Source organism: Sorex araneus, chromosome 2, assembly GCF_027595985.1.
Source record: "Sorex araneus isolate mSorAra2 chromosome 2, mSorAra2.pri, whole genome shotgun sequence".
NCBI lineage: Eukaryota > Metazoa > Chordata > Mammalia > Eulipotyphla > Soricidae > Sorex > Sorex araneus.
The window spans coordinates 209,242,206-209,266,154 of record NC_073303.1 but is presented as its reverse complement, the minus strand read 5'-3'; the positions used below and the strand labels follow the sequence as shown (position 1 = coordinate 209,266,154).

General features: G+C 50.7%; 1 protein-coding gene across 1 annotated transcript in view; it reads left to right on the top strand.

Annotated features, from left to right (window-relative positions):
• Positions 1-7,675: 7,675 nt before the first annotated feature.
• The window catches only part of MYO5A (myosin VA), a 197,433-nt gene continuing 181,159 nt past the window's right edge, over positions 7,676-23,949 (top strand). The window contains exon 1 of the mRNA XM_055127854.1: positions 7,676-7,801. Within this exon, the coding sequence (XP_054983829.1) occupies positions 7,775-7,801 (27 nt within the window). The 5' untranslated portion in view covers positions 7,676-7,774. The remainder of the gene's footprint in view (positions 7,802-23,949) is intronic.

The window sequence follows — 23,949 nt, the reverse complement described above, 5'->3', positions numbered from 1 at the left end:
GCAAGAGAGTTCAGTGGGCTGGTGGACACGCTGTGTGTGGAAGCCCAGTCCTGGGCCCCTGGTGGTCTCCCCCTACCCTTGGGAAGCACCACCACCACCACCACCACCACCCTGCCCTCACATACAGTGGCCCTGGAGTATTTCAGGGTGTGGTCCCCAACAGCAACAAAGATGTTGCCTACTCAACCATAAGAAAGAAGTGGGGCAGGACTGGAGCGATAGCCCAGTGGGTAGGGCATCTGTCTGCCTTGCACACGGACGACCCCGGGTTCGATTCCCAGCATCCCATAGGGTCCCCCGAGCACCACCAGGAGTAATTTCTGAGTGCAAAGCCAGGAGTAACCCCTGAGCATCGCTGGGTGTGGTTCAAAAAGAGGAAAAAAAAAAGAAGTGGGTAAGAAAGACAAATATCAGACAAACAATGGTCTGGGAGTTATAAAGAATCAAAGCAAGGAAATGGGCAAAAGCAGAGGAAAATAAACCATTGCTAGTAGGGAGTGTGGGATCAGAGGACAAGGCTGTAGCCGAGTCCTTGTGCCCTCCTGCTGGCCCACCTTCACCTCGATGGCGGAGGGCTACTCAGTGTCGGTGGAGGGGTCGGCACTGGTAAAAGTTTGCATGCTAAGGCCTTCTCCCACCAGGAGGCGGCTGTCAAGCGGCACACAAGATCTGCTTCTGCAGTGCAGCAGCAGGATTTATCCTGACCACCCAAATATTCTGGGATCAAAGGGTTTCAGGCTGGAGGGAGGGTTTTGCTCTTGGCAGGAAAAGGAAAGTCAGCCCTGTGACTTACTCAGGAGTTCCGGGTTGAATGCCCATTCTTGCAGAAAAGAATTTCAGGAGGAGAGTGAAGGACAGAAACTGTATTAAAAGGAGAGGTGGGGAGCGGGGCCTGGAGAGAAAGTGCAGCAGGTAAGACAGTTGTCTTGCATGCTGTTGAACAGGGCTCAATCCCCAGCAGCCATTTAGGATTCCGTGTGAGTTTCCAGGAGTGCCCTCTGAATGCAAAGCCAGAGTTAATCCTTAGGACCACAGGTGTGGTCCCCAAAACAAACAAACAAACAAACAAACAAACAAAAAACAGAAAAAGAAGAAGAGGGAGGGCCCAGGATATGCCTCGTTAGTGGAGCACTTAAATTTTTTTTTTTTAGCTTTTTTTGGAGGGGGTCACACCTGGCAATGCACAGGGGTTCCTCCTGGTTCTGCACTCAGGAATTACTCTTGTGGTGCTCGGGGGACCCTATGGGATGCTGGGAATCGAACCCGGGTCAGCCGTGTGCGAGGCAAACGCCCTACCCACTGTGCTATCACTCCAGCCCCCAATTTTTGTTTTTGAGCCATACCCAGCGATGCTCAGGGATTGCTCCTGGCTCTGTACTCCTGGCAGTGCTTGGGGGACCATATGAGATGCCAGGGATAGAACCTGGGTGGGCTGTGTGCAAGGCAAATACAGCCTTATCCACTGTACTGTCACTCCAGCACCATGGAACACTTGCCTTGCACTTGCTTTGCATATGTGAGGTCCTGTATAAATTCCTGGCACAGTAGCGTCCCCTCATACCCCAGCAACCAGGGAACAATCCCTGAGCTCTCTGCACCTCTGGATGTGGTGCATGTGCTTGTGTGTGTGTGTGTGTGTGTGTGTGTGTCTGTGCGTGCATATGCACACAGACACACACATGGAAATGTGTTCAAGGGAGAATGTGGGACATGGGGGTGTCTCTGGAGAAAGGAGAAAGCTAAGTGGAATTATTATTATTATTATTATTATTATTATTTTGCTTTTTGGGTCACATCCAGGGATGCACAGGGGTTATTCCTGGCTTTGCACTCAGGAATTACTCCTGGCGGTGCTCAGGGGACCCTATGGGATGCTGGGAATCGAACCCTGGTTGGCTGCTGCAAGGCAGACTCCCTCCCTGCTGTGCTATCGCTCCAGCCCCAGCTAAGTGGAATTTTGAAAAGTGGCAATATGCAGGTTTTCTACAACTGCCTTCGTCTTGAGTTCTTGGTACAGATAAGAACTATTGGGCCTGAGTGACAGTACAGGGCACTTTTCTTGCATGTGGCTGCCTCAAGTTTGATCCCTGGCATCCCATATGGTCTCCCAAGCCTGTCAGGAGTGATCCCTGAGCACTGCCAGGTGTGGCCCCCAAAACAAACCAAACCAAAATAATCTATTGCTAGGTTGTTGTCGGAGGGGAAGTGTGCTCAACATATGGCCTTTTGTTCCTGCCCAGGCTTCCCTTATGATGAGGTCCAGTGTTCTCTGGGGGTGGTGCTGGTGTCAGAGTCTTACCAGGTCTTAGTTCCTGCATTTCCAAGAAGAGCTAGGCCTCCTTATTGGAGGCTGGCAAATAGGCTTGTGAAAAACATCATTTCTTTTTTAGCTCATATCTTTTTTAAATTTTTTCCCCAAACTCACCTACCTACATACCTCAAAACTTACTCAGTTCTGACTGCAGAACTAAGATTGCTAAGAGAGTGGAGGGGGCTAAAAGGATACAGGGTTCAAAAAACTGTAGTTGAGGGATCTTAAAAATTTGCTTGTAGGGGCTGGAGCACAGCAGGTAGGGTGTTTGCCTTGCACACGGCCGACCCAGGTTCGATTCCCAGCATCCCATATAGTCCCCAAAGCACCGCCAGGAGTAATTCCTAGGTGCAGAGCCAGGAGTAACTCCTGTGCGTCTCCAGGTGTGACCCAAAAAGCAAAGCAAAAAAAAAAAATTGTTGTGGTGTCAAGCTGTCTTAAAATTTATAGGACAGGGGCTGGAGCAATAGCTCAGCAGGTAGGGCGTTTGCCTTGCACACGGCCGACCCGGGTTCGATTCCCAGAATCCCATATGGGCCTCTGAGCACCGCCAGGGGTAATTCCTGAGTGCAGAGCCAGGAGTAACTCCTGTGCATTGCCAGGTGTGACCCATAAAGAAAAAAAAATTCATATGACAGTTGTAAAATAATATTAAAACTTATAATACAATATTACCTTAATTAAAAAAATACTTTCAGACGAAAAAAGTGAATATACCTAATTGCCTAATTAAAAATATATCATTTTAAACTACACTTAAATATATATTTATAAGCATATATAAATATATATTTAAAATATGTACAAAAGAGGTCATTTTGTTGAATAAATATGTAAAATAAAATATGTAAGATAAAAAATGCATATTTAAAAAGTGCCAAAATCTATTTTTCTTTTAGGTTGGACAAAGAGAATTGTGTAAAATGATTAGACTGCTTGGGAAGGCAAAAGGAAGATAAAAGTTATTTTAACAAGGTTTGTATACATAGAGCGTTTCAGGTCTAAGCTTCTCATCCTTGATAAGAATGTTACTTTCCTGGCTGGGAGACAGCGCAAGTTTGGTCTGTGCACGTGCGTGGCACAAGCTCAGGGTACACAGCCCTCATCCCCGCGCACCAGCTGTGGCCCTCATAAAAATACAATGTCTCCATGGCCGAAGAGGCAAGATCTTTCCATGCGGCAGACCCTGGCTGATCTCCAGCACTGCATATAGTTCCCCCAGTACAACCAGGAATGATCCCTGAGCACAGAGCTAGGAGTAAGTCCTGTACACAGGATGTAAACCTAACAAAAACAGACACACAAAATATTTCCATCTCTTAGTTCTATCCTTGCCTGTAGTTCTCTGAGTACCTCCAGGCATGACTCCTGAGCACAGGGCCAGGAGGAAGCCTTGAGCACTGCCAGGCATCGCCCCCAAGCCCCCAATACACAAATAAAAAAAGTGTTTTGCTAACTGAGCTATTGTACGAGGAAAACTCCCTAGAGTCCAAGAGCAAATGAATGGATAAAGAATCTGTGGTATGTGTGCACAGTGGAATACTATGCAGCAATAAGAAAAGATGAAATTTTGTTTGGTGAGACTTGAACAGATCTGGAGTCTGTCATGTAAAAATAAAATTAATTGGGGGAAAAGGAATGATGCCAGGTGACCCCATTTAGAGACCTGTGTAGAGAGAAGTAAGAAAAGGGGATAGAGAGTATTGAATGCTGGACTGTGGAAATGAGAACAGAAGGGGCAGTGTCAGGGGGTGTTAACATAAAGATACTGTGGTGTGTGTGTGTGGGGGGGGATTAGGCACTTAAATTTTTTAAAAAAAATATTCCAGTTTTTCATTGGCTGGAGCGACAGTGGGTAAGGCATTCATTGGCCTTGCACGCAGCCAACCCAGGTTTGATTCCTCTGTCCCTCTCGAAGAGCCCGTCAAGCTACCAAGAGTATCCCACCAGCATGACAGATCCTGGCAAGCTCCCCATGGCGTATTAGATATGCCAAAAACAGTAACAACAAGTCTCACATGGAGACGTTACTTGTGCCCGCTTGAGCAAATTTATGAGCAATGGGATGACAGTGACAGTGATTTCAGTTTTTCATAAAGTTGTTCACGATAATATTGATATAAATATTGATAACAGCCAATCTTTCAACACCAATCCTACCACCATTGCACCTTCCCACCGCCACTACTTTGAATCTTCCCACAACCCTCCCCCACCCCCAGTCTGCCCCTTAGGCAGATGCTAACTAGTTTGTATTGCTTGCCATGAATAGTATGAGGTGTCACGTGACCGCAAAAGCGACCCTAATCTCCTGGAATTCTAACATCATTAAATATTTGGGGTCTGGAGGCATCTCTGTGGTGTGCTGTTCTCTTCCAAGGTTCATTTGTGAGTCTCTGAATCATGGCTATTTATTAATGGGCTTAAATGGTACCCAGAGTCAGTTCTCGGGTGTGACTGCCAGGAAACTGGAAGGGCAGGGAGATGGGGGAGGTTGCCCGTCTACAATTCCATGAAGCCTGGAGTTTTTAGTCACTGGTCCTGCATACCTGGAGTTTTCAGTGGATTCATTCTCATGTGTGGGGGGCTCGGAAGGAGCATGTGAAGACCAACAGTGAGTGTGGTGGCAGTCGGGTTCTGGAGATTTGTGGCTGCTGGGGCTCATTTGGGGCACACCTGTCCCCCTCTGAGGTGCCCCCGTGAAATCAGCCTGGTGTGAGGTGGGGAGACATCTCTATGACGTGCTGCTCTCCTCTGAGATGGATTTGTGAGTCCCTGAATCAGGCCCTCATGCACGTAAATGGCTGGCTTTTGGTCTCTTTCCAGATTTACTTATGGGTCTCTGAAGCAGGGCCAACTAATGAGCTTGTATAGCTGAGCCAGAGGTGGTTTGTGGGCGTGGCTCCCACACACCTAACTTTTGGCCATTTAATTTCTTGGTAAACTTGATCCCAAGTTGTTGTGGTCCAGCCAGAGGCACAGAGGCAAGTTCGGGGTATCAGGAAGCCTGAAGGCACCATCAGGCTGCTGATGCACTCGCCCCGCAGGTACAGGTTCACCTGCTGGCCGCAACATACCCAGGTTTTAGGCACTTTGATGATGGTGAGTGGTGCTAAACATACATCAAAACCATAAAAGTTAACACTATTGTAAACATCTTACCTAAGCTGCAGTAATAGTAATAAAAAAAAACTCTTAGAAAAATTGTTACTTGCCTTCTTGTATAAGGAGCACATCTTTCCTATAGGGTTATACTCTCTGGGCTGGAGCGATAGCACAGCAGTTGGGCATTCGCCTTTCACGCAGCTGACCCCAGTTCGATTCTTCCACCCCTCTCCGAGAGCCCGGCAAGCTATCGAGAGTATTGCGCCCGCGCGGCAGAGCCTGGCAAGCCACCCGTGCGTATTGGATATGCCAAAAACAGTAACAATAAGTCTCTCAATAAGAGATGTTACTGGTGCCCGCTCGAACAAATTGATGAGCAATGGGATGACAGTGACAGTGACTTTTAAGAAAAAAGGAAAAATGTTAGAGGAAAATTTCCCTTGTATTTGCGTTTTCACAAGAGTCCTTGTTGCAAAGTAGCCAATATTCTGAAGTCACATCCTTTGGGGTCACCTGTCCCAAACCCTTTGCATCCTCTGCATCTTGCAACAGTCCTAGATCTTGTCTAAAGGTAAGACTCCCTTAGAATTGGCAAGAAGTGGAAGACAGGCCTCTGGCATCACCATCGTAACGATATTCATACCTGTGCAGTGAAAGGGGGGAATTGAGGACTACCGAAGAGGTTTGTAAAATCAGAAGGAGCAGAGAGGGTTTTGCAGGTCTCCGGGTTCTGTAGCCATCACCTGTGGCATCTCTCTGGGAGACGGAGGGCAGTGAGCAAAGGGAAAGAGGCTTGTGCTTTAGGGACCCCGTGTGTGATGGCATTTTTTTTTTTCAAAAACACACCAGACCTGCTAGCAGAATGATGCTCTGGATAAAAAGCTACCCAGGGACCCTTGGAGCTAAAAGACATGAAAGATAAACACGCTAAAAGGGTGTGTGTGAGAGCGAGAGAGGATCACACTCAAATACAGGTGTTGTGTTTGTGTGTGCGCATGTGTGAGGTGTGAGACCGAGTGACAACGTGACCACACACAAAATATGGGTGGTCTGTGTGCTCACACGTGCGTGAGGAGTGTGTGTATGAGAGAGAGAGAGAGAGAGAGAGAGAGAGAGAGAGAGAGAGAGAGAGAGAGAGAGAGAATTGGAAATTATTGGAAATTGTTAAAGTATGGATTGGGGTAAGGCAGAGGGTATAGTAGGGGTATGGGTGGAAGAACACCTCTGGGGGTGTCCCTCGAAAGCTGTATTTAAGGCTTCTTTGACCCTTGGATACAGGACCTTTGACCTTTTTGTTAAATTACAGTATAGACTTTGCACAAAGGCACCCGGTAATTTTCAGGGGTCATGAGGAGATCTGCGGGTGGCACCACGAACCCCATAATCATCAGGAGAGGCCGAGGGCTGGGAACGAAGTGGGGGGTGCCTCTGCAATGACACAGCCTTAGGAGCCGGAGCTGGTCCCCGTTTCCAGGCCCGCAGGGGCGGGGGACTCTGGTGTCCTCCGGAGCTCTGTGTGTGTGTGTGTGTGTGTGTGTGTGTGTGTGTGTGTGTGTGTGTGTGTGTTCACTACCCAGGGCGTTCTCGGTTATTCTCGAAGGCGCCCGGTCCCTCCGGGCGTGTCCCTAGAAACGCGCACTTGGCCTGGGCCAAGAGGATCGGACCCCGGGCACCAGCCGCGAGCTTCCAGCTGCTCGCACGGGCCCGGGCTCGGCGGGCGGCGGGGATGCTCGGGGCGATGGGGATGCTCGGGGCGGTAGGGATGCTCGGGGCGCGGGGATGCTCGGGGCGCGGAGATGCTCGGGGCCCGGGCTCGGCGGGCGGCGGAAATGCTGGGGCGGCGGGGATGCTCGGGGCGGCGGGGATGCTCGCGGCGTCGGGGATGCTCGCGGCGTCGGGGATGCTCGGGACGGCGGGGATGCTCGGGGCGGCGGGGATGCTCGGGGCGGCGGGGATGCTCGGGGCGCGGGGATGCTCGGGGCGGCGGGGATGCTCGGGACGCGGGGATGCTCGGGACGCGGGGATGCTCGGGACGCGGGCGCGGGGATGCTCGGGCGGCGCGCGGCGCTGCGTGCGGGGCTCGGGCTCGCGCCGCCTCCCTCCCGCGCTCCCACAATGCACAGGGCGGCGGCTGCGGGGCGACCAGGGGCCCGCGGCGGCCGGCGGGAGGCGGGAGCGACGGCGGCGCCCCCGCGCTGCGCCCGCGCCTGAGGCGCCGCGCCCGGCGTCCGCCCCGCCCGCCCGCGCGCCCGCCCGCCCCGCGCGCCCCGCCCGCCCCGCCCGGCCCCGCTCGGCGCCCGCGGCCGCCCGGGCGCTTCCTCTCGGCGCGGGCGGCGGCGGCGACGCTCCGGGGCAGCCATGGCCGCGTCCGAGCTCTACACCAAGGTGAGCGCCGGGGCCGGGGCGGGGGCCGGGGCGGGGGCCGGGAGGGCGGCGGGGGGCCGCGGACCGCCCCGCAGCGCCCGCCTGGGCCCGCGCCGCGGCCGGGAGATGCTCGCGCCGGGGCCTCTCGGGCTCCCGCGGCGCCGCCGGGCCGGGCCGGGCCGCGGTGGGGTGGGGGGACCCCCGCGGCGGTGCCGATGCTGCCCCGGGCCGCCCCCCGCCGCCCCCTGCCCGGGGTCCGCCGGGGCCTTCGCGGTCGGGGCCGCCGCGGGGGGCAGCGCTCGCCCCGCAGCTGCGCTAGGCCCGCGGCCCGGCGCGCCTGCGAGGGTGTCCCCCCGGCGCCCGGGTTCTGGGGGCCGCGGCTGGCGTGGTCCCCGAGCCCCGCGCGGGCAGCTGCCGGCCAGCGGTCACCCCGATGGCAGGTCCAAGCGTGGCCCGGCGCGCCGCGGGCGCGTCTGCGGCAGGCGCGCCCCGTTTCCGGCCCCGGGTTGCGGGGGGCGCTGCCCGCGCGGACCAGGCGGAGACCCGACCCGGCCCGGTTCGCCCGGCCTGTCGCGTCGGAGCCCGGGTCACCCGTGAGCGCCAGGGAGGAGGTTCGCGCTTCACCTCCCGCGGGCTGCGGGAGACGCGGGCTAAGAATAGCCCGGGAAGCTTTTGTAACCATGTGAATTTCGGTACCCGGATGAGAAGGATGCTACGGAGTTACTTCGTTAACGTGCGTCGCGAAGGGGTGCTAGGATGCCAGGCGCTATTCTCGGTGCGCAGCCAGTGACAGCTCCCATCCTCCTTGGAGTAAGTTAGTGGATTTATAAAATTGGTTGCTTCGTATATAGCTTTCCCGGCTCCCAACCCTACACTGTTGAGAATCCATCTTTGATCTACCGAATTTATAACCCACTTAAGTAGATACCGATAGGATGGTGAATTGGGCGTGGATTTTGTGTTTCGTTTTCTTTTGTTTGGGAGGGTATATCCGGAGGTGCTCAGGGCTTACTCCTGGCTCAGTACTCACGGATCACTCCTGGTGATGCTCAGGGGACCATATGGGGTGCCGGGAGTTGAACCCAGGTCAGCTCTGTGCAAAGCAAATGCCCTGCCCGCTGTGATACCATTCTGGCCCCAGGTCTTGGGTTTTGTATTTGCTTTTTCTTCCCAAGGCAGTTTATAAGGGGGCGGGGGGGGGGGGAGAAAACAGTGATTTTAAAATCGCAAAGTTTTTAAGCTTTGGCCATAACCTGATGACATTGAGAAATTTACCTGGAAATTGTTAAGGGCTGATTTCGATATGACGAAGTTGAGCCGAGGATGACTTTTGGAGTTCCAGGACTGTAACAAAGTGTGCAAACCCACAGCCAAGTGGGTGCAACCCCCGGCGGGCATCTTCAACAACAGTAGCAAAAAGAGGAGGCAAGAGGGGCCTCTTCCAAATACACGTGTGCCAAAGAGTGACCTCTCAGCTCTTTGTTGGCTGGTGGCTTTTGTGAATGGGCTATAGATTAGTGCCAGGCAAGCTATTGAACACCTCTTGCATGCCAGGTACTCCGCTGAATGTTGAGAGGTTCTAAAGGTGGAAACAACCACAGGCCTCTTTCTCAAAGAACTCGCAAAAGTTGGCTTCTGATGGGCTTTGATTTGTTGTGAGGCCTCCCCAGGGCCGCTTTCAGCATTACGGACCCGAAGGTTCACTGCTTGGTCTCGTGATTCAGTGCCTGCAGCTCTCCAGGGCTATCCCAGGAACTGCTGAGGGGATGGAACTCTTGGTCTTAGACTTAGAAGGCGTCAGCTCAACCTCTTGGAACTGTCTCCCTGCCTCCCTTTTTGTTATCTTGACCCACTTCGTATCTCCATGGCAGGAGTAATGCGCTGCTCCTTGCTGGAGGGCAAACGCTTCTTTTGTATCAGTAGACCTTAGGGAAGAGATTGGGGCGTGGGAAAGGCTAGAAAGATTCTGGAGATAAAACTTTGGCATGTTAATATGATTTTCAAGGATTAAATAGTGGTCATTTGGCTCTCACCCACAGTTCCTGGCTCAGGCCTTCCCCCAGAACCTTGCCATTTTGTCCCGTGGAAGATGTTAAAAGTCTCTTCTGTTATGTGGGTTATGGCAGCTTTGAGAAAGTGGGGACTGGCTGCCTGTGAAAACAGTCCTACTGAGGGGTCTGTCTTCATTCTCCCTGCCTCACCTCCTGGCAGGACCTTACAGTGCAGGAAGAATTGAGTTGGATTTGGGGAAAATCCTTCTGGTATCTGGCAACTCCTTACCGATGTGGTATAAGCCTTGTTAGTTACAGCCCTGTTGTAAATTGTGTCTAGGTGGTATTATTTATTTATTTTTTTGGGGGGTACACCCTTGGTGCTCAGGACTGTGTGCTCAGGAATCACTCCTGGTGTGTCTCAGGAGACCACATGTGTTGTGGGGGATGGGCATAGGGCTGGCCGCGTGCAAGGCCTTATCCCCTGTGTAATCTCTCTGAGTCCAGATGTTATAGCGTTGGGGTGGAGGGGGGGGGGTCCCTTCCACCAGAGCCCAAAACTGAAGTGTTTATTCTCCTGTGTAAATCATTCACAGTTATTGTAAACCACAGAAAACCAATCAATCAAAAAAAAAAAGTTTAAAAAGAAAAGAATTTGACTGGGAGGATGTGCTGAAATAGCCAGGGCTTTATTTTAAGGGATATTTGGGAGGGGGAGTGGGAGAATCGACAAGGCCAAGGAAACCCAGGGTGGAAGCCATGCCACCACTCAGAAACTCTGTAGACAGGGGTTTTGGAGAAGGGCAGTCTTTTATTATTATTGTTATTATTATTATTTTATTGATTCACTGTGAGATAGTTACAAGCTTTCATGTTTGGGTCACAATCTCACAATGATCAAACACCCATCCCTCCACCAGTGCACATTCCCCACCACCAATATCCCCGGTATACACCCCCTTTCCCAGCCTCCCCCTGCCTCTATGGCAGACAGTATTCCCCATACTCTCTCTCTACTTTTGGGCATTATGGCTTGCAGCACAGACACTGAGAGGCCATCATGTTGGGTCCATTATCTACTTTCGGCACACATCTCCCATCCCGACTGGTTCCTCCAACCGTCATTTTCTTAGTGATCCCTTCTCTATCCCAGCTGTCCTCTCCACGCCCTTTCATGAGGCAGGCTTCCAACCGTGGAGCAGTCTTCCTGGCCCTTCTAGCTACTGTCCCTGGGTGTTGGTCTCGTGTTAGGTTATTTTATACTCCACAAATGAGTGCAGTCCTTCTATCTCTGCCCCTCTCTCTCTGACTCATCTCATTTAGCATGATACGGAGAAGGTCAGTCTTGTGGGCGACCCACCCCCCAGTCGGCTAGATCTGTCCTGCGTGTCCTTCCGGTCTCTTTGGGTGACTTAGTTGATGCGAGTGCCTCGAGTTCTTTCTGGGTCCTTGAGGGGCCGATCCTGGCGGGCAGTTCCCTCTCGCCCAGTGTCCTTTAATCACCAGGGAGGTCAGTGACGGTCCCCAGGGGAGGAAGCTTGAAATCCACCAGTCTACTCCTTGCTTAGAACTGCCGGTCTGAGGACCAGTATGAGCCCCGGGCTGGCCGGGAGGCTGAAAGACAGTGTTCTAGGTGACGGGCCCGGGGGGTCCAGGCTGTGTCCAGCCTCAGCTCTTCCGCCACCACAGTTCTTGTGCGCTCTGTGCTGGGATGTGGCGGAGTGCCCGTGAGTGGGACTCCCACCTCGAGCCTGGAGGCGCTTCTGTCTCTCTTTCTCACTCCGGGCTCACCCGGCTGTCTCAGGAGCGTGGCAGGGGCTCGCCGTGGCCTGTCCCCTGACACAGGGTCCCAGAACACTCTGAAGCAGTGATTATTAGAGGCTGAGGGAGATCATTAGAATTAGTACCAGCGGATGATAAGCACAGGAGTTTTCTTGGTTTTCCTGCAGAGGCGGATAGGGAAGAACGTTGTGGGGTAAACTATGGGAGAGAGACGTTAGTGACACAGCATAATTATAGTTTTCAACCTCATGGTTAAATCTGAAAAGTGCCCTTGAAAAATGTCATTCAGAGCCTAAAGGCAAAATTTGATGTGTGAGACAGATTAACTCCTGTGACAGTGAAAGGCAAGAGATCGTTTTGTTGATCTTTATCTAAAATGATAATGACTTTGTTGTAACAGTTTATTAAGGCTTCCATTTTGTAATGTGTGTGTGTGTGTGTGTGTGTGTGTGTGTGTGTGTGTGTGTATGTGTGAGATCTCAGACCCAGGGTCTCACACATAAGGCAGGTGCTTTACTGCTGAGCTATGTCTCTGACTCATTTTGAAAATTTCCCTAACATTATAAACATCTTGCAGGCATTAGGGAATATTTAGGATATAACACTTCTGGAAACTAACATTTGAGTTAAATCAGGTTTGTTAGTTTGGGGGGTTTGTTTGGGGGCCTCACCCAGCCCTGCTCAGATCTTCCTCCTGGTTTTGTGCTCTGGGCTCACTCCCGGAGGGGTGTCAGGTGACCGTATGCGGTGCTCCCAGTTGGACTAGGACCAGCTGCATGTGAAGCAAGTGCCTTAGCCCCTTATACTATATCTTCAGCCCCTAATATTTTAGTTTTTAAAAATAAGTTTATTGAAATGTAATTGACAGCTAAGTACCAAATTTGAAGTGCACATTCATTAGACTGGTTCGACCCATCTGTGCGGTTACCAGAATAATTGCAAGTGACTGTAATATTTTATTGTTTATAATTTTGAGATAGTTACTACGCTTGACAGTGTATATTTTAATCATACTGTCACTTGTGTAGCAGCCTCCTAGCATTCAGCCTTTGTGGAGCAGGAGTTATGGTTTAGACCAGCAAGAATCACTGTCAGCAGTAACAGTCATGCCAGGCCTCCTCTGTCGATGTTCCCAGGTGCCATGGTCTGTGGAAGAGTCAGTTACCTGAGGCTGTTTAATTAGGAGTCCTCATGGTATGTCCAGTGTTGAATTTTTTGTGCAGTGTGAAAAAGGTTTAGAACCCCTGCTGTGGAAGACATGTAGACTTTTCTAGATGAAATGGCCATTTAGGCCAGTAGATCATTTATCGGTAAACTTCCTTTGTCACCATATTCCCCTGTATCTACTGAAGCCACATGTCTTAATTTTTTCCTTTAGAGTCTGATTTTATATTTTATGCCATTATCTCTTCAAGCCGTCAACAAGCCGTCAGTCCTGGAAACACTACATTTTATTGTCAAAATAATGTTTCTCAGGCTGCTTTCAGATCTCTGATCATGTGCTCTAATTTGGGGTCTGGCAAGTATCTTTGCTTTTATGTTTCCCGTCATTGCCCTTCCATTCGTATTTTCTTTTTTTTTTTTTTTAATTTTATTGAATCACCGTGAGATAGTTACAAGCTTTCATGTTTGGGTTACAATCTCACAGTGATCAAACACCCATCCCTCCACCAGTGCACATTCCCCACCACCAATATCCCGGGTATACCCCCCCTTTCCCACCCTCCCCCTGCCTCCATGGCAGACAATATTCCCCATACTCTCTGTCTACTTTTGGGCATTATGGCTTGCAACACAGACACTGAGAGGTCATCATGTTGGGTCCATTATCTACTTTCGGCACACATCTCCCATCCCAACTGGTTCCTCCAGCCATCATTTTCTTAGTGATCCCTTCTCTATTCCATGTGCCTTCTCCCCTCTGCTCATGAAGCAGGCTTCCAGGTCTCTGTCCATCTGTATTTTCTCTTGGTGTCCGAGGCCTGTTCAGGGCACTGCTAGTTAGTCTGTTGAAGCATCAGGCTGGAAATCTCAGTGTCCTTTCTCTCGTCTCATGTTCTGCTTTTCTATGATTTCTAATTCTACTTGACATCCAGCAGAGAGTTCTTTGCTTTAAATGACCTGTGCACAGTTTTTTATTGTCGTTATTTGTGTCTAGTTTGCTGCCCCCACAATCCTGAGACGCTGGTCAGGGTTCTGTTTACTTGTACTGCTGACCTCATTGTGTTAAACACAGTCTGGATTGTATTTTACCTCAAAATCATTGCAAGTTTGATGATTTTGGGGGCTGGGAGGGGCAAAAAAAGTGTGATGTGACTATTTTATGAAGCTTTTAAGAAACTGTCACATTACTTCTTAAAAATCATTTATTATAAACTAAGTTGCAATGAAGGGTTATAAACCAACTTTTGGAATGAAAAAAACACAGGTTCTAACAATTATGAATAAAACTTTGAAATAAACTGAAGAATACTTAAAGTGGGTATTCTAAAGTGGGGGAGGGGAGAAAGACTGAAAGATGAAAATAATGTTGTGGGATGATTAGTCTGTTCCTAGGAAAGATATGTAATAAAGTGGTTAGGCAAGTAAGCACATTTTCAGGCATGTTCAACTGGATGAGTAATAGAGAAATCTGGAATTCAGAGAGACCAGAGACCCTGTTGTTGGAAATAAATGTGAAGGAATGAAGGCCTGAGAGATGGAAGAAGAAGGTATAGCAAAGAAGGGGGGAGACTGAGTCTGGTCTCTGCGGGGTTCGATAGAAGAGGAGAATGAGGAACTGGCATGTCAGACCAGTAGCTTAGCTTTGGAAACTGAAAGTTGATAACTGTTGTGTCACAAAGTTTTGCTGACTCTCTGGAACTGAAAGCTACTCAGCCCTTTTTTTTTTTTGGCCATATCCGGTGGTGCTCAGGGCTTCCTCATGGCTCTGTGCTCAGAGATCTCTCTTGGTGGGCGTGGGGGACCACATAGGTGGCAGGGATCAGATCCAGGTTGGCTGCTTGTAAGGCAAGTACCCTCCATGCTGTGCTACTGCTCTGCCCCTGTTTTCTGTCTTAAGATGTTCCCACCTGGATGCTTCCCCTATTGTAAAGCAGATAACGGATGCTGACATCTAAATTCCCTAATAATTTTCTTTCTCTCTTTCTTTCTTTTTTTTTTTTTACGGTTGACAAGCATTTTCCTAATTAGGAAAAAAAAGACCACACCTGAGTCCGAGGTGGTCGGAGTATGAGTTTGCTGAGAGCACAGTTGCGAGGGTCTCTCAGCGCCCGCTGTCTGCGTTGTGGCAGAGCAGGGCGCAGTCTGCCCGTATGGCAGATCCCCCACAATGCCATCTCACGGCCCTCACAGGGCTCCGCGGACCTGAGGGCTGCAGGACCTGTGTCACAGTAATAAAGTCACTCAAGTGGTTGGGGATCGAGTGTGTGGAAATCAAGAAACAGGGCATGGGAAACGAAGCTGGAACCGTTAAGCATCCTGAGAAATTCCATTGCTTCTTTCCCTTCACTAAAATTTAGAATTTTTCTTTTTGGGTCATATCTGGCAATGCTCAGGGGTTACTCCTGGTGGTGGTGGTGGGGGGGGGACCATATAGGATGTTGCGAATTGAACCCGGGTCAGCTGTGTGCAAGGCAAACACCCTACCTACTATTGCTCCAGCCCCTAAAATTTTGATTTTTACCTTGTATTAATCATCATCTGTTTTCTTCTAAAATCTGCAACATAATTGCATGACTTTACAGTAGTATGATTATTAAATAGTATTTACTGTGAGGTCTTTTTTTTTTTCTTTTTGGGACATACCTGGAGATGCACAGGGGTTACTCCTGGCTCATGCACTCAGGAATTATCCCTGGCAGTGCTCAGGGGACCATATGGGATGCTGGGAATCGAACCCGGGTCGGCCGCGTGCAAGGCAAACACCCTCCCCGCTGTGCTATGGCTCCAGCCCCTGGGAGAGAGCTTATGTGGGCCAGGCACTCTTTTTGGGCCATGCAACCCAACAGCCAGGGGCAGGGGTTTTGTCTACTGGCATAACTTTCCCCTTAAGAACAATCTAGGGGGGATGACCAGTTGTTGTAGGGGGTGCTTCCTCTTTGTTCTCATAAAGAGGGGCCGATTACCGGGGGCGACTGAGCAGTTTTTTTTTTTTTAAAAAAAAAAGAGGATAGAAATCAAATAAGCTTGGGAATCTGATTAATCGAAGTTTGAATTCTGGTTTGAAACTTGATCATAGTATTCACTTACTTTGTGACTTTGACCAAGCTGCTTAACTATGTGCCTCAGTTTACCCATTTTTTTAAACAATGGAGATAATATCTCATGGTTCTAGTGGCTAGACTAGATCGATGCATTCAAAATGCATATACAAGTGGCTGGTACACTTGAGGGCTCACAAATATTGTTATTGTTAATTGTTTTTCCACTTGCAGTTGTGCTTACTTTTTCTCTGGCTGTTTATTTATTTATTTTGCGGCGGCGGGGGGGGGGGGGGGGGAGGGACACACCCAGTGTTCAGGATTACACTGGCTCTTAGCCCAGTGCTGAGGGAACCAAATTTATTAGGAAATTTTCAGGCAAAATTTGTTGTTTGTCGTTGAGCAGCTAGCGCAAAGGACCGGAGTGTGTTGCTCCTGGCGGTGCTCGGGGGTCCACATGGTGCTAAGGACTGAGTCTTCTTGCCTGCAGACATAAGCTGTAGCCTGTGGAGCCTGCTCCGTGGCCTGTCGTCTTCTTTCTAAGCACACTCACCTCCTAGTACCCCTGAGACACGGGCACTTCCCCTGGACCACCGTTCCCCCAACTGTGTCCCAAAAGCCAGGCACCGACCCCGTGCTGACGGTTTCTGAGTCTCTTCCCATCCCACTTGCTTTCCACACAAATGTAGATCCCCATAAGCAAGCGATGATGGACATCTTTACAAACACCTTATTGAAGATTAGGCTCGTTGCCCTTTTCTCCCTCCATAAAATGGGATAGTAGTAATTGGTACTGCTCTCTGCGTTGTTGTTCTGCGGGTTAAATGTGGTAGCTTATGCCAAGCCCTTAAAATAGTAGCAGGTACATATTTAGGAATGTTAGTTACTATAATTGATTTTGTTATTTGTATTCTCTCTATCCAGCGGTACCGACATCCACTCATTTACTCTCTCACCTCGACCCTCTCCTCCTTGTTCCAGTCAGTTACACTTCCTAGTTCGGCCTTACACTCTGCCCCTCTCTCCCCCTCCCCCTCCCTGCCCCTCCCCCCTCCCTTTCCCTCTTCTTCGAGTCTCGGCTCTCTTCCCCTTTTCCTGGATATTATATTAAAGCAGCTTATTGTAAGCAGTCTTTAGTCTAACTTCCTGTAAACTGTTCCTTTTTATTTTTTTATTGCCACGAAGAATGGTCTTTGTGATACTTGTGTCTGGTCTCTGGCTTGAAACCCTTTCCTAATTCCCCACAGGGTTATGTTTTGAGAAGAAGCTTTAGTGTAGTTCTGTCCAGAACCTGCGTGTCCATCTGAATCACCCAGAAATCTTGCTGAGCTGTCAAGCTGGACTCCCGTCGGTCCGTGGCCGGGTCTGGTCACTCACAGGCGGCAGCTGTGGCTCTGGATCGAGCGCCGACTCCTGACCTGGCAGCTGGCGTGTTGACGGGGCCTTCTCTTCTTGACTTGCCGTCGCCCTGGGCCCGGCCCTGGCGTCCAGGCCTGCTGTTTCGAGCGGCTTTGCCTTTGCTGCGTAGCGGCCCCCCCGGCGTGGTGGCCCTGCTCGGTGTCATGAATTAGGCCTTGCAGGCCTCGTCTGCCTTGGTCGCTCCTGTGTGTTCTCACCGAACGGTGCTCACCTGTGTTGTGACATGACTACCCGCCGTTGCAGTTGTCTGTCACCCGGAGCTTCTGCACCCTTAGAACATGGGAAGTGCCAGGGTGATGGTGCACTGGTAGAGCATGGCTTAACGGCCGGGCCGTGAGACTGAGCTTGGCTCCCGGCACTCGTGGTACCACAGGGGATCGCCGCAGTGCTGCTCACGGTCTGTTGTCTCAGACCTCCTGGTGCTACAAAGGAGTGTGCCACCTCCGGCTCCCGTTCCCGTTCCGGTGTGTGCGTCTGTGGGAGCCCTGCTCTCCGCAGTGACGGCTGGGAAGGGCGCGGGGAGGAGTGATGGGAAATGTCTCAGTTGCTTTGTTTCTCTTGGGTGTTTGGGGCCACCCCTGGCTGTACTCAGGCTCTCCTGGTGGTGCTCCGCAGAGGCTGCAGGGGACCTAACGAGGTCCAGCTACCTGCAGGACAGGTGTCGTTCCCCCCCCCCCCCCCGCCCTCTCTCTCCGGCACCTGTTCTGACCAAGTTAATGAGGATTCTTGTACCATCTAAACAAGCGTTTCCCACTTTGTTTGGCTTACCACCTATTTTCAGAAAAAATTACTCCCTGGCCCCCGGGAATCTACCTTCCTTAAGTGAATCAACAGGAGTGGGCGCTAGAGTACGGTGGGGAGGGCATTTGCTTGCCCGTGGCTGACCCGGTTCTATGCCCAGTATCCCATATGGTCCCCTGGGCACCACCAGGAGTAATTCCTGAGCGCAGAGCCAGAAATAATCCCTGCGCATTGCTGAGTGTGAGTGTGCCCCTCCCGAAACAAAAGACAAAACAAACATCAAACAGTACCGTCCAGTGTGCCCTCGTGTGTGACCTCCTCTCCCCCCGAGGGCTGTGTTGCTCACATGCTGACCTACCGTCAGTCTGGACTGCATGTTTCAGTAGTTCTCGTTTGTTCTTTGATCCCGTATTCAGACAAGGCCCATGGTACACAGCAGGTCTGTGATTGGTTGACAATGAAGCATCCTTGGAAAATGTTCTTGGAATCTTCCTCTCCACATCTGAGTTTTCAGTTTTAGCAGTTGAACGTTCAGTAATGTAACTTACTCATCAGGAGTCCCTGCGGCCTTGCTCTTCCTTCCCTTCCCTTCCCTTCCCTCCCCTTCCCTTCCCTTCCCTTCCCTCCCCTCCCCTCCCCTCCCCTTCCCTCCCCTTCCCTTCCCTTCCCTTCCCTCCCCTCCCCTCCCCTCCCCTCCCCTCCCCTCCCCTCCCCCTCCCCTCCCCTCCCCTCCCCTCCCCCTCCCCTCCCCTCCCCTCCCCTCCCCTCCCCTCCCCTTCCCTTTCCTTTCCTTCCCTTCCCTTCTCCACCAGGACCCGGAACCGAGCCTGCTTCATTGCAGATCACGTTCCTTCGCTCCCGGGTGCTTCCCTTTCTCTCCGCGCCTGCTGCACCACTGACGCAAAACACTGTTGTTCCCCAGCCCCAAAACTGCTGACTGGCCCCCCGGCTCCTCCTCCCCTTGCCCTAATTACCTGCTGGGAATTATCTCACTCCTGACCTGGCCTGATCCTGATGTTTAACGCTCAGTCCTTTCCTAATCTGCTCTCTGAGCCTGACCTTCCCTAGCACCACGTTTCTCAGACTCCACTGTCGCCGGCCACCGCCTGACGCCCCCAGGTGATCTCCTCGTGGGCCACCGGCCAGAACTTCCAGAACTCAGGCTGCTTCTCAGGGAAGGGAGCATAAAATGAGGCCCCCAGAACCATGCTGCCGGACTCCATGCCAGGCTCTTTTCACCCGGGGCGCAGGAGAGGGGGGGGCGGGTGAGAGCCCTCCCCACCCCAGGGGACCCAGCCCCGGCAGCCGACCCCCACTGCCCAACCGCCGCCTTGCTCGGGCCGAGCCATGAGTGAACATATTCCTGGACCGCTTTCGTAACACACTCCCTACTCATTTTCCACCCCTCTCGGAGAACCCGGCAGGCTACCGAGAGTATCCCGCCCGCACGGCAGAGCCTGGCAAGCTACCGGTGATGTATTCGGTATGCCCAAAACAATAACAACAATGTGCTCTTCATGTTCCTGGAACAAGCAGACGCCATTGGGCTACAGTAGCACATGACAGGGATGAGTGAGACGTTACTGGCGCCCGCTCGAACAGTCGATGAGCAGCGGGATGACAGTGATACAGTGATACTGTATATGGCAGTCGTCTGGAGTGTTTTTTTTTTTTTTTGCTTTTTGGGTCACACCCAGCGATGCTCAGGGGTTACTCCTGGCTCTACACTCAGGAATTACTCCTGGCGGTGCTCAGGGGACCATATGGGATGCTGGGAATCGAACCCGGGTCTGCGGCGTGCAAGACAAACGCCCTACCCGCGGTGCTATTGCTCCAGCCCCATGGAATGCTCTAAGAAAATGTAAATTCTTGGCCTTTCCTGTGGAGAAGCTGCATTTGGGGTTGGGGGGCCCCCAAGTCCCCAAAGGGACTCAGGTTCCTCCATTTTATTCTTGTCCACCCAGGCCGTGTGGCCGAGTGCCTGCCGCTTTGGCCTGAGGATGCAAAGCTGCCCTCGGGTCTGTCAGTGTTGGGCACCACCAGGGCCACCACGGCAGCGTTAGGGATGCATCTGGCTGTGCTTCGGGGGCGGAGGTGGGGGGTAGTCGGGTGGTGCTGGGGCTCACACCAAGGGCCCATGTCTCCTGTGTCCTCTTGAAATCTGCATTTGCAAATTGAGTTCCTTAGGGATTCTGCTGCAGATGGTCAAGACCCTGAACCCACGACGATGCTTCGTGAGCCCGTGTTGCGTGTTTTCCCGAGTTAGGCCTTGGCTCACCAGCGTGGCCTCTGGTTGGAATCCCGCACCTAGCACAGACGCAGTAGAAGTTGAATGTAGCAATGTGTCGCGTGGTGGTTGTCTTTTAACTTACTGTAGTTTGGTCTTGGGCCACATGTGTGCTCAGGGGCTACTCCTGGCCCGGTCTCAGGACTCGGAATCATGGGTCTCATGGTGCTGACTGGAGTTGGCCCCGTGAAAGTGCCTTTGTCTCTGTATTATTTCCCTGGCCTGGGGCCTTTTAAATTATAAGATATTACAGTAAATTTGCTGTCAATCATTTCTCCCCCTCTGACTATCCTTAATGTTTCACTCTTAATAGAGGATGTAAGAATGTAAGAACATCTGGTACTTTTTTTTTTTTTTTTTTTCTTTTTGGGTCATAGCCGGCGATGCACAGCGGTTACTCCTGGCTCATGCACTCAGGAATTACTCCGGGCGGTGCTCGGGGAACCACATGGGTGCTGGGAATCGAACCTGGGAAGGCCTCATGCAAGGCCCTACCCCTGTGCTATCGCTCCAGCCCTTGGTACTTTTTTTTTTCTGCACCTAAAAAATAATCACTCTAGCCCCTTCAGTGAAGTAAGTGTGTGTGTGTGTGTGTGTGTGTGTGTGTGTGTGTGTGTGTGTGTGTGTGTTGGGAGTGGGGAGGGGTTTGGGTTACACCTGACAGTGGTTGGCCTTGACCCCCTCTTCTGCTCAGGGGGCCCTTGTAGTGCCAGAGATGAAATCCAGGTATCCCACCTGCAAAGCAGGTAGTCCAGCCTTTGAGCTACTTGGTACTTTTAAAGGCAACTGGTAAAGCTGGTTCCTTTATTTAAGTGTGAACTGGGTCTTCTGTGGTGAAGAATGTTCTGTTACCTTTACTAGTAATAGATAAAAAGTAATAGAAGACACTATTTGCAAAATTATTTGGGGGCCATTTTTCTTCTAAAACAGTGTCTGTGCCCAGAGAGCTCAGTGGGCTGGTGCGTGCCTTCGTGAGGGGTGTCGAGGCCCCCACACCTGTCCCTTGCGCGTCATGGGCTGTGGCTGCAGCGCCCAGGAGACTGCTGGGGTGGTGTGGACAGTCCCCAGGAGGGCAGGGCCTGGGCAGCACCGTGTTTTTGGTCCTCTCACTGATCCCCTGGCTGAGAAGTACAGGGAGGGGCCCCAAGGGGGGGCTCAGAGAAACAGACGGTTTCTCGTGCTTATATGTCTTGTGATTTCTTCCGAGGGAGCAGAAGGACCTATTGTTTTCCTGTGACGTGATGGGGAAGAGTCTATTTGGGTACCGCCCATTGGCATCACGGAAGTCCAGTTTGTCTCCTGAAGCTGGGACCTCCACTGTGGTGTCTTTCCAGGTCTGAAAACATGCTCGGAGAGCAAGTGAGGGGCCAAATGAGGACCGGAGTGTCTCCTAAGAATTTATGAAAATATCTAAGTGATTGAAGCATTTCATTTGAAATAAAGTCAGTACCAACTCTGACTGAACCCTGTAAAACTCAGAAATAACTGCAGGTAGGGTGTTTGCTTTGCACACGGCCGACCTGGGTTCGATCCCTCTGTCCCTCTCGGAGAGCCCGGCAAGCTACTGAGAGTATCCCGCCTGCATGGCAGAGCCTGGCAAGCTCCCCGTGGCATGTTTGATATGCAAAAAACAGTAACAACAAGTCTCAATGGAGACGTTACTGGTGCTCACTCGAGCAAATCGATGAGCAACGGGATGACAGTGATACAGTGATACAGTGATAGACAAATAAATCTCAGCCAAGCAATGGACCTGCTTGTCTAGACGTAGTTTTGCTTTTCCCAATTTTTAAAAATCTTCATTAGATTCATGAATCTTTATTTTCTCTGAAATCACTATTAACTACTCTTCACTGTAACCGTGTTCAAAATGACAAGCTTTTCTTATACTGTCAAGAAAAGGTTCAATGATGAGTCTTGTATATTTGGGGGAGGAGTAGAGAAGGAGGAATAAAAACTGACATCTGTTAGGTTTTTCTACTGTGTCAGGTATGCAAGGATTTTCTGTATATCATCACATTTAATTATTAAAAACGAATGAATCAAAGCTCAGAGATGTCAAGCAGGGTGTCCAGGCGGCACAGCTGGCTAGCTCAAGAGAAAAGATTTGCTTTTCACAATTTAATTCCTTAAGTAGCCCTTTGTCCATTTACTTTTTATTCTTTACTGCCTAGCACAGATGCAGCTGCAGCTCAAGGAAGGACCGTGTTAATGAATTCCAGCGAAACAAACAGGGACTGGAATACTTAATGGATTGACACTCGCACTAAAAGACCTTAAAGTTTTTTTGTGCCTTAAAAAAAAAAAACAAAGAACTACAGAAAGAGAATGGCATAGATGGTTCCCTTGAGTCCACTTTAAGCTATTCATCTGCCTTACAGTCCTTATTTGATAGTTCTGATTCCAGCATGATTCATTCAGGCCACGTAGATATTTTTTTTTTTTTCTGGAGGCTTGCTGTTTTCCATCAGGAAATTTCTGGAGAGCAGTCCAGAAACTTTGACTTTGTCAGAATCTAAAATTGACTTTTATTTGGTTGTCCTGTTTATAGTGGTCATTTTTTTTTCTTTTTGGGTCACACCTGGCGATGCACAGGGGTCACTCCTGGCTCATGCACTCAGGAATCACCCCTGGTGGTGCTCAGGGGACCATATGGGATGCTGGGATTTGAACCCGGGTTGGCCGCGTGCAAGGCAAACGCCCTCCCCGCTGTGCTATTGCTCCAGCCCCTATAGTGGTCATATTTTAGTTGCAGACAAGCTGTTGGTGTGGCTCGTGCCAGGTCAGGTTGCCTTGCCTTCGGTGTGGGAGGGGAGAAGAGAGTGTGGGTAGGGGCTGGAGAGATAACGCGGTAGGTAGAAAAGACTCTTGTCCAGATGTTATTAATTATATTAGTTTTCCAGTCCAGTGTTTTTGTAATATACGGGTTCCCAAACTGACTTAGCCTACCTATCCATTATACTCCCTTTTCTTTTGTTTTACTACCCACTTAAAAAAAAGAAAATAATCAATACTCTGCTGGAAATCAACCAACTTGAAGAGAACCAAAAGGAAATGATCCCGCTGTTGCCCCCCGGCTGGACCATGGCCGGGCTCCCCGGGGACAGGTGTCGGGGACAGGTGTCACCCTATGCCCCTCGGAAAAACTATGGAGAAAAGTGAAATAGAAGACTGAGACAGATGGAGAGTTACATCTGATTTTTGTTGTCTTTACAGTGTCTTTGTGTGGTAATGCTTTTGTTGAGTTTTGCCATGTTAGTTACAATTTCATCTCAGTCATAATGGCAGAAGCTTTCATTGATAACCCAGTTTTCCCGGACACCCCCTGTGAGCAAGCTAGCAAGTCTCATTGTTACCCATCTCAGTATTAGCTGGAAAGAAACAGAGAGGAAACTAATGTATATATGGTTTCCAGGCTTTTATTTATTTATTATTATTTTTTTTCTTTTTGGGTCACACCCGGCGATGCACAGGGGTTACTCCTGGCTCTGCACTCAGGAGTAGTGCTCCGGGGACCATATGGGATGCTGGGAATCGAACCCTGGTCAGCTGTGTGCAAGGCAAATGCCCTACCCGCTGTGCTATCGCTCCAGCTCTGGTTTTTTATTTATTTAATATCTTTTCAGAACTTGGGGCCTGATTCCTGCACGCATGCTTCCTCCCATTACGCCCCCTCCCTACTCCCCGTTTGTAGACTCTTCTTTCGGGCCACAGCTGGCAGGACTCAAGGCCGGCTTCTGAGTTGGC